At 38.0% G+C, this 11,349-nt stretch overlaps 1 protein-coding gene across 4 annotated transcripts in view; it reads left to right on the top strand.

The window, feature by feature from the left end:
• Positions 1–290: 290 nt before the first annotated feature.
• kazna (kazrin, periplakin interacting protein a) overlaps positions 291–11,349 on the top strand; it is a 33,520-nt gene continuing 22,461 nt past the window's right edge. For 3 of the 4 annotated variants that reach the window (XM_043246796.1, XM_043246795.1, XM_043246794.1), the window contains exons 1-2: positions 291–764; positions 10,885–10,968. In XM_043246796.1, coding sequence (XP_043102731.1) covers positions 584–764; positions 10,885–10,968 — 265 coding nt within the window. In that variant the 5' untranslated portion in view covers positions 291–583. Of the gene's footprint in view, positions 765–7,386; positions 7,452–10,884; positions 10,969–11,349 lie in introns of those variants that run through there. The other variant, XM_043246797.1, reaches the window with a different exon arrangement.

The following is an 11,349-nucleotide window of genomic DNA, read 5'->3' as shown; positions in this document are numbered from 1 at the left end:
CAATAATATATCAAAGACGATATTTAAAACAGAAAATTACTCACTTGCGAAGTGAATTAAAAAACAAAAAGCTATTTATTGCTTAAAAAGCATTCCTATTTATAACTTTATTTATTAAATATAAAATAATAAAACATATTTGTTTACTTATTCATTCTTTTATTGCCTTTAAAATAAAGTTTTTAAATGAATACGTTCAAAATGCAAATGGCACGTTCCTTTCGATAGGTGCCCTCCTCTTTCTTTCTCAGATGGTACAGTCCGTTTAAAGAGCCGCTCGGAGTCTCTCGTGCGTTGAACTCTCTCCACGAGAGCGCGCGGCAGAAAGAATCGTTTAGCGAAGCACGCCGTTTTACCCCCTCTTCATAGACTCTGTCTCTCACTTGTCCGTCTTTCTTTCTGACAGCCACGTCTGAACATTACACAGCATGGGACTCTAAATACCTTTTTCGCCTTGTGGATTTTTGCGCTTATAGAATAGAGGACACTGACGGAATGGGGTTTAGTGCGTTTACGATGCAGCAGGCGATATGACTCGCTCCGTGGGTTCCGTGGATTCTCCCCGCAGGCGAAGATCCGGAGAATGATGGACGAGAACAAGCAGCTCGCACAGCGGATCGATGGCGCGATCCAGTGCGCGAAGCAGGAGGTGGCGAACCTGCGCGCGGAGCTGACAGCCACCGGCCACAGACTGGCGGAACTCGGCGAGCTGGAAGAACCGGGCGAACCGCAGGAACACCAGCAGCAACAACAGAACCATCACGGTAAGGAACCGCTCCTGTGAGCCGCTGACCGCTCATATCACTTACCTGCTTGACCTTCGAGTGAATTGCAGAATAGACACAAACTCTCACTCTTCCCCCGATCCGGTCTACTGAGTTAGTAAGGGGACTTTTTTCAGTTTCCACAGCTGGTGCTTGAGGACGTTTTTTAGTATGATTTCGTGTGAACATATCAGAATGAATAATCATCAGCAGGCTTTAAATCAGTATCAGAAATCAACTTTTTGTCGTGGAGTAAAACACATTTCCCCCAGCGTAATGTTTTACTTTTTTGATGCCATTTTCTTAACAACAATTAATTCAGTTGATTAAAACTGGTGTGGTGCCAAAACCCATGTGTAGGTAACAAACACTATGAAATGTTACGTAACCAATACCAAAAATTCACTGCAGTGCAAATCTAGCCCCAATGTTATAAACATCTATGCATTTTTAGACCTTCCCCGTGCAGAAAATAAAGCTATATCCACAAGAGAAACTATTTTACTGACAGCCCAAGTAATGTAATCGAGCACAGCCCATGTTTCAGGAAATGGCCCTTCGTTTTATTTTCCATTAATGCTGTCAGACTAAGTGTACCACACCACAGAAAGGCTCTCTCCTGCTGTTGTGTGTGCTGTTGTAGCCTTCATTGATTGATTGGTCAGTCTCGTGATTGTCTCTAAGCTGCGTGGCGTAGCTTTTGTTTGAGTCTCTTGGGTGATCAGAGTGAGAGTCTCTGTTTCTGATCCACCTGCACTCACTGGGTGGAGTGGACACCCTGGGCTGGTTTGGGTCATAACATTTAACAGATGCTTTTCATCCAAAGCAACCTACTGTATGCCAGAGCCGCCCTGGGGTTGTGTGCCTTGCTTAAGGGCGCGATGATGAATCATGATTGTGATTTCCATAATTACTAAACAATCTCAGATAATTGCTGATGAACTAGATGTGCCCCGAAGTGACAGTGAATCTTTGCTTCATCTTAGAAACCTGCTGCCATCAATTTATACTTCTATTCTTAGATAATCAGGGTTAGTTTATGTGCGTCTTTGATTAGCACAAATCCAACTTGCACTGTAGAAAAAAAACAAAAAACTGTAAAAACCTGTTAAAAATGTTTATATTATGTAATTCTTAACTGTAAAATACTTACAAATTTGTGGTTTTTGCAAGTAAAAACTGTACATTTCATATATATTATAATTCAAAACAATGAAATGTACATTCCCAGTAGTCCCTGAATGACACATCATACGATAATATAGTATTTAAAGATTAAAGCTGTGAAATATATAGGCACAAATATGCCATGTAATACAGTAATACTGTGTTTTTAACGATGAATGTCTGTACTGTAAATATGACATTCCCTGCATTGATCTTTTGTTTGAATTTGGTGTTTTTTCTGTAAAGTAACAATTTTTCTTATTTTTGATCAGTTATGTTTATTAGGGTTAATTAATGTTTATTGCATATTTCTGTATAATGAGTCTGTCCATGATGGTGTTTAGTGCTTGTGTGAATGAAACCAAGCACCTTTCATATATGATCATATTTACAAGCTGCTTGTGATATGCTTTGGTTCATCAAGCGACTTTCTCATCACCACCTGCATTTGGTGGTTATCAGTGTATTTCAAATGTACAAAATAGATTTCAGCACTTTAATAGGTTGGTATGTTAACATTATATAAGTTAAATTACGATATTTAACTGTAAATATATCATAAAACCGCAAAACCTAAAATGTTGTTACCATTTTTTTTTTACAATCAAAATCTGGCAACCACAGCTGCCAGATTTTTTTTACAGTAAATTTCAGGGATTTTTTTTTTTTTTTATATACAGTGCTGCTGTATTTTTGCTCAATTTGAACAGGATGTGTTGTCTTATTATAGTGCTACTTGATTGGTCATTTGTGGCGTTCATTTTGTATATTTATTTCTAAACTGTAACCATTTGACCCTTGTGTATGCCAAGAAATAATTTGATATCTGTTTATTTATTTAGTAAGCGGTCATATAACAAGTGTGATAAGTCAGTCAGTAGTTGTAGCAAGACAACCCCCTTTAGAATAAATATTACTGAATGTTTAATTTGTGACGATGCTGGCTAACTGTACATTATGCATTTTTACATACATTGCTGCCATACTATAAAAGCATATAAAAAGAACAGCAATCTTACATTCTTCATCATTTTTCAGTAGAACTCTGTCTCATAACTGCAGATGAATCCTCAGAGCCTCAGATCACTGTGAGGCTCTTGCCTGCAGCTCTCTCTTATTTCATTCAGCACTTCATTGAGAGCTCAGCAGATTGCGATCTTGTGTCTAATGTCCCACATCCACTCCAGGAAAGGCACTTTTCGGCCTTGGGTTTGGCTTGCCAAGTCACTTGATGCAATTTATTTATGTGTTCATTTATGCATTTGGCAGGCACTTTTCTCCAAAGCGGTTTAGAAAGCATTCTGGCTATATATTTTATCGTTACATGTATTCCCAGGGTATCAAACCTATGACCTTGACATTGCTAGCACCGGTTAAGCTACACTATTTCAGTTCGGCCGAGCTGTTTTCAGCAAATCGGGGACTTTGTTGTTGCATTTTGCCACATGTCAGAATGCAGGATGTGTGTATTGACAAAATAATGACTTATCAAGATGGAAAATCACACAGACACATGCGCCCAGACATGGGCCTGTCGGTGTAAATGAGAACAGTGCTTATTTATCTCTTGGAAGAGAGAGTAGCAGTGCAGATGGCCCTACAAAGACCTGCTGCTAATGAATGAGACACTAAACGCATACAAATAAACAAGCGCACACACACACAGTCTTGTCTGCTTGTAGCTAATTTCCCAATTATGGCATTGTATCTACATTAACTACGTGTTTTATGCGATACCGTTTGCTTAAAGATGATGTTTATGTAGCGTTTCCACACTATAGCCGGTAGAGAATGGGTCTAAGTGCACTCGGCCATATATCTGACTTACGTGATATTGATGTTTCTAAATTGCCTTAATGGTTTGGCTGCATAATTGTTTTGATGTAACAGCTGTCGGCTGCCACCCGGGGAAAAAAAAAAATCTGTTTATGGGAAGTACACTTGCTTATATACGTTTGAGAATGAGCTAACTGGTTATGATAAATCGCAAACCAAGTATTTACGCTTCTTTGGCTAGTCTTGAGAGACAATGCCAGCAGAAGGTTGGCTCCATACAGGTGAGCTTGTGTTCTTCTTAGATTATGTCATAGGGGCTGTTCAAGTTCGAATTCCCTATCTATCTGTCTCTAGGCAGCAGTGTGGGTTGCTAGGCAATCTTCTCTCATTATGACATCACAAAGGGGAGGACTGATAATGCAGCTAAAAGCTTTTCTCCTCTCTCTCTCCACATACGCTCAGACACACTCCAGCTGATCAATGCTTTTAGTTTATCCTACTGACATTAATGAGCTATTAAGCGGGTCATTAGCTCTTCAGATTTCGATCATGCTGCGTTGTATAAAAGTGATTATATTTTCATAAGGGCGTTTGTCCATGTGCTTGTCTATCTATTATTAAAATGCTAAATAAAACCAGTTGTTTGTATCTCAGCAATAGACAGGTGTTATGTGTAAGTGTGAGCGTGCTGTGATGGGAGCCGGCTGAAAGCGGTCCTGATCCTCAGACGTGTGAACTGCCTTATTTAAATGCAAGGCAAAAGATGAAACATCTCTACATATATCCACATCAAGCCTCTGGATTGAAGCAGTCAAGAGCTCCGCTCGCTCATAAAGACCATTTCCACGCTCGGATCAAAAGGAATCACCATAATTTAAGATGTAAGGCTTTAAATGGCACTAAAGCAGCATTAAAGGTCAGGCTAAATCACCACCATCAAGTTAGAGACAGTTCCGGGCTCAGTTTTAATCTAATATTATTAGACATATGAGTAGGATGTGCTCTCGACTAATCCATGATACCTAATTCGCTCACTTTATTTGATCCTGCTCGAATTTCTGATGGTGCTGACGGATGTTTCACCTGGTGTGTGATTCTGGCTCCTTTCTTGGAAATGACGGTAATTTAAAGTGAAGATGAAACGGAAGCATCAAAAAAATCTTCTCTTCCATTATACGAGGTACATCCGAACGTAAATGTTTTGACATGTGGCCGTTGCACTTAAAAATTGTAGACGTATGAATCCAAGGTGGGTTTCAAGTGGTTTAAATGATTAGAAACCTTTATAGATTTATTGTTCGCAATAAATCTATAACATGCAATTAGAAAATAAAAAGAATGAAATATCATTTCATTCTGACTTAAACTTTTATTCTCTTGAATAATGCAGATTCATTTTTAATTACTAAATAAATATTGCTTTACTCCATTTTCTGATGATGTGGAGTCAGTCTTGTTGGTGTTCACTCCCTCTTACCTCACCAATGATTGTGACTCACTCATTTTCACGCCATAAAACAACAAAACACGCAGTCTGATTATAAGTGTGTTCATGACAGTATGACCGGCTGACTCGCTCTTTCATCGCTTTGAAAGGTCTGTTCCACTTTTTTTTTGTAGTCATTATTAAATAATCAGCAGATTGCCCTCCCATTATTGACCAGACCAGTGTGAGTTAGTGTTTTGTATTTCTCTTTGTAGTTGCTAGCTGTTTTGCTGATTTGCTGCCACTCTTGAGACACAGGGTAGTCACAGACCTTTGTGTCACTTCGGGCTGATTCATGATTTCAAAGGGCAGAATTGCTAGTGGTGTCATAATTAGTGAAAAATTGAACTTTTGAATGATGCATAATCATGATGATTTTTATTTACCATCGTTTTCATTATTATTATCAGTAAATGGTTGGCTCTCTAGATATTTGCGTCAGCTATTTGACGCAGCTACCTTGAATATTATTGCTTGGCACTGATTAGATTTGAACACACTGCTTTATAGAACGCTTAGAATCAGTTGTTTTGCAAAGGATACAGTCTGTCATGAAACCTTAAATTGAGAAAATTTGATCTTTTGCTGCAGTGCACTCTGCCGTAGGCATCCGTTGAGCAATGATAATCTCAGACATGCAGGTCCACTTCCACATTTTTTCCTTTTCCTCTCTTCTTTCTCTCTCTATACCTCAGTGTTCTCTTTTCCTTTTTTTTTTTTTTTTTTTTCTTTTTCTTTCATTTTTTTTCTACAGGTAGCCACGTGCATGTTGAACTGACGACCGCTGTAGTCATAAATCTTTACTGCTGTGTTGGTGATATGTTTGGCTATCACCACTCTGAAGGTGTTCAGGTCACCTGACAGCTGCGCGTCCTACTGCTGCTCCAATGCCCTTGATTGAAGCTATTTACTCCTCAAGAGCATTATAGTTCATCTGATCTTTGTATGAGTCACTTTGCAGGAACGTGTGTGGCTGTATTTAAATGTAATAAATCATGAATGTACTCAAAATCCAAAAATAGTCTTTTTTTTTTTTTTTTTTACATCTGCCAAGGATAAATTAAGAATTTGCCAGTGTGTGTGTGTGCGTGCCATGAATCCATATGAGGAATTGCATTAACAGAAAAACATATTTTTGTGGGAAAAAATGGAAAGGTTACTTTTAACATGTTATGTCACCTACTAACGTAACCAATAGTATTAACGAAAGCAAACGTGCGAACAAAATGTGCCTGACATCACGAGTGTAAATGTTGTACCAGGTGAGCCACTGAGCAAGTTTACTATGTCAATAACAGCCATAAATATGTGATACAAACATCAAAATGAATTACAATTATTTTACAAATAATGCATTACATTCTAAAAATACCGGGTTGTTTCAACCCAACTTTTGGTCAAAAATGGGCTAACCTAACTGCTGAAATTTTTTTACCCAAAAGTTGGGTTACTCGATAATCAATCCCAGCATTTTTGATCAATGGAATGTATGGTAGATATTTTTAAGGTCTTACCTTGATGTAAAAAATATGATTTTATTAATTAACAATCTGCGCAGATGCACCTGTAATCATAATTTGTTTTAAAAGACATAAGCTGTTTGTGTTTAATTGCTGCTATTGCCAATTTCAAATGCAAACTGCAGTTAATATGTTTTTGTAGTTTAGAAAAAGTACCATATTTTACCAATGAGACGGTGCTGGTCGAAATTGTTTTTCTTTTCATTTAATTAAGAGAATAGATCCAAGAAAGGCAGACTAACAGTCTAACACTTCTATATTTATGTGCAGCTTCTAATAAATGTACTGTTCAGTTGGCCTCAACTGCATTCTTAGCTTGTCAAGTGTTAATTTTGAATCCCTTATGCAGCACATCCTTAAGCTGACTTCTCATTTATCACAGTTACAGTATAACACGTTGGGTTGAATCTCTGTGAAAGTGTGTGTGTGTGTGTGTGTGTGTGTGTGTGTGTGTGTGTGTGTGTGTGTGTGTGTGTGTGTGTGTGTGTGGGTGAAAGTGTAAAGGGGCAGTCTGTGCAACCTTTGCACAGCATAGCTTTAAACTTCTCAATGAACTCACTTCACTCTTATGTGCTCTTTCTCTCTCTCACACACACACACACACACACACACACACTTCAGAGAGTGTCATATTCCACCTGCTCTGTTAGTATGGAAGATCTAGAGGAGCTGACAGGACAGTTTTGCCTCTCGCTCTCTCTCTTTCACTTCTGTAGGGCTACAAAACAGAAGAAAAAAGTGAGTAGCTTCTTTGTGAGAAAGAGCAAATGCATTTGTTGTCATTCACACTGTGACAGCCACTAACCCGTGGAGCGTGTGAGTTTTGCTCTTTGGTATGTAATGTGATCAGCCAAATTTGAATGTGCAGCCATATTTAAAGGTTCGTGTGAATTGTGATTGGGTTTCAGTACATTTTTTTTTTGCTTTGTTGTGAAAGAATGCAGTTGTGGTTATTTTATAGTATGTAGCATAGTACTTTGGGTAACAGGTTTGAGCATCTGTGCGTGGTTATGTGTAGTTTTGAATATTATTGTGGATTATTTTTAAAGCAGATCATGACAGGGTGTTAAGAAGTAGATGAATCATAAACTATTTTGTGTTAATGTTTGAGTTGTGAAGGCACAATTTGTATATGTTGGTGTTTGCCAGTGTTCACTATAATGTTAAACACAGATGTCGAGAGCGAGCATATATCTGTTTACTGTTTGGCATCAGAACGACTGGATGGGATTACCAGCCAGAGAGAGAGAGAGAGAGAGAGAGAGAGAGAAAGTATGTGTGCGTATTTGCTATTTGCAGCACTCAAAGATGATATGCTTCTGAAATAAACCCTGTACCCTGCCTACCAATGAGGTTTGGGAGGTTACAGCTAGATGTCAAACTGTGTCTGGACAAACTGTAATTTTTTTGGTAAGGTTTTATATGCATTTTGGCTCGTAGACATTATACTCTTCAGTTATAGACTTGAATTCAAACCCAACTTCTTATTTGACGTCCTGGACCAAAATCGGTTTTCCAATATTTAGGCTGTTAAACCGGAGGTTTATCATTGCTGTGCCATCTGGACGTTATTTTACTGGGATTCATGATGGAAAAAGCTCTGCATGTGTGTGCTGATCAAGGAGAAGATTTGGGCTGGCAGAGTTGTAGCATTACAGCTAGGAGGTTAAAAAGGCTAAAGGCTTTATTAAAGGCACTGGCAGTTTTCATGGTGGTCCCTCTACACTTTAAAATCAGCAGCGCATTCAAATTCAGCACATAGCAGTTTGATGAAGGCCTGAAGAGACGCCTGTGAGAGCAACATTGATCGCTTGTCATTCAGGGAATGTACAAGGCCATCAGCACAGCCTCAGTTGATCGCTTTAAACAGATCTCTCTTTCAGTGTTATTAACTTGTGTCCCATGAACATCTAATTCAGTGCATGGGTATAATTTGGCACTGCCAAGCTTTTTTTTTTTCTTATAATTTGCATTAATAACCTCTCAGAGGCTCCTAATGGTTATTTACAAACATGCTTTTAGTTTAGTTTTAGAGTTATTTATTTATTTATGTTTTTTATTGAAAGTAGACATATCTGAAGACAGTCGAAAAATAGAGACATACACCAAAACGAAAGACAAACATATGGACAAACAATGTGTTAAGAATGAATAATTCTAGCTGTATTTAATTAACGTGATCTAATTATGTATATTACTGTATATAATACACATTTTTGAATTGTATTACATACCTGCTGCTGCCATAATAAAGACCTGTTTTGAATGTCTTTTCTTTGTGCTCCCATTTGATGTGCTGGAGCTATAATAAAATATTTTTTTTGCAAATACTTTCCAGAATTCCAGAAAAGTACAACAGTTATTTTATGATGATTGGCAGCGGTCAACGAGGATTTAAACACTGAATTTTAAATCAGTTTCTTCTTGTAAAGATTCGCACAGCAATTAAATTACCACATGACTTTAGTGTTTGTCAAAAAAACGTAGTTAATTCAGCCAGGGATTTTTATGCGAGTATTGAGAGATAAATATGACATTCTGGATTCGGATGGCAATAAAATAAAGTGATGAAAATAAGTAGACCAGTGCTGTCCGAAAAGTGCTTTTGTGTATGACCCTGTCCACCATATAATACTGTAATACTGGCCATGTTTTAGGCCAATTACAGTGACTTCGAGTTCATTAAATTATGGCTTTTTATTTATATATATATATATATATATATATATATATATATATATATATATATATATATATATATATATATATATATATATATATATATAATCAGTTGTTGTTTCAATTGAAAAATGTTTTGCACCACTAGTGTCTCTTATTTCAAAATGTAGACCCCTCCGATGACCTTCTGCCTGAAACGGGTGTAAGAGTTTTGGGTGCCGTTACCTTGGCATCAGTTGCTTAGCAACCCCTGGTCATGTCCTGACTCTGCTCCAGATGTTCTGTCAGAGACTCAGAGTTTTGAATCCTGAATGAGACCTTTCAAACTTCACATCCTCACAGAGCACACAAAAGAAATGTTAAGTCTGGTTGGTAAAGCGACTGTGTTTAGCCCCTCTCTAAACGGTTCCCATGATTTACTTTGTAAATTCATGTGCTTCTGATGATGTCTTACTAAGGATTTACAAGAACACCAGGAACAAAACAGTCCATAGTCTGTATTATGTGTTTGAAATTTTGACAAAGACATTTTACTTCTGCTGCATTTTGTTCTTGGTTAGAAATGTCATTCCTCCCCCTCACTCCCTTTTATCTTGTTTTTGTCTCCCTGTCTGGGAAACAACACATTTCATCCATTCAACATCGATCTGTTAAACTCTGCATGCAGAAGAGACTTAGAGACAGGACACGTTTTTCACTCGAATTGCATTGCTGAGAACATAATTTCTACCAAAAACATTGTATTAAATTCAAAAAAGAAGCATTTCCCCCTGGTGGTCTCAGACTTTGACTCCACTTGGTCTGCTGTAATGCTTTTACAGCTAAAGGCTTTGAGAAGTCCTGAAGTGAGAATGATAAAAAAAGAAAGTAGACGTCTTAGCACTTAGCACTTTAGTGATTTTACGTCGCTCACATTCACTAAATCAATATTTTTCAAGTGCATGTGTACATGTGCGTAAGTGTTTTAAAAAGGATCCTATCACGCTCATCCGAATGTTGTTGATCTTTGACGCTGTGGCACCTGCTGAACAGGTTCTCCATCGGCGTGAAATTGCAATTGAGTGATGGGTGATCAGAGGACACAAGTGAAAAACATCTTCACAGAGAGAGAGAGGGAGAATAAAGCCGGTGATTTAGTTTTAAAAGATTGCGCTCACTTTAATTGGGTAAAGAAGCTTTCTAAGCATTGAAATATATCCTGAAGGCGTTGTAAGAAGCATCCAGTGGCTGAGCCTCTATTCTGGCATTGATTTGTGTGTTAAATGCTTCCAGTTCCTTCTGCAGTGAGGGGTGTGATATTTCAGCCGGATCAGAGGTGATGTATACTGCTGCTACCAGAGGTCATTCGAGCTGAACTCTACACATTTATTTCACTAAAATGTAAATTTCCAGCCATATGGAGGGATCATGATTAAACCAGAAGAGTGAATCTTGCTCAGACACATAATGTTCATAAATTCTAATGTTATCTGTCTGTGTGTTTCTCTTTCAGATGCACCGGTGCAAAGACAGAAAGCTTTGACAGAGCTTGGTCAAAAAGGGGACGTTGTTCTTCAGGAGACGTCATTAGATAAAGGTAAGAATAGTGTACATGCTGAGAAGCGTGTAAGGAACTCCAGATAAGCACAAATGCCCTAAAATGCACCACTGACTAGTGGAATGGAAATCTGTGTGTGTTTGTGTCAGTTTGAAAATCTATGAGGTTTCGCCTGAGAGATAAAGAGTGGCAAATTTTTCTGAGATGAACACTCACACACACACACACACACACACACACACACACACACACACACACACACACACACACACACACACACTCGCACTCAACATCAGGCTACACAATTAAGGGGATAGAGGTTTTTGCTAAATCATAAGCTTCAGTATTGCCTGATTAAGATACAATTTTTTTGGTTCAGTATTTTATTTCATTTAAATTTTTTTAACTCCAAGGCTGCAT

Source organism: Puntigrus tetrazona, chromosome 8 (genome assembly GCF_018831695.1).
Source record: "Puntigrus tetrazona isolate hp1 chromosome 8, ASM1883169v1, whole genome shotgun sequence".
Lineage (NCBI taxonomy): Eukaryota > Metazoa > Chordata > Actinopteri > Cypriniformes > Cyprinidae > Puntigrus > Puntigrus tetrazona.
Note: the sequence above shows the minus strand (reverse complement) of the source record. Positions and strands in the feature narration are given on the sequence as shown.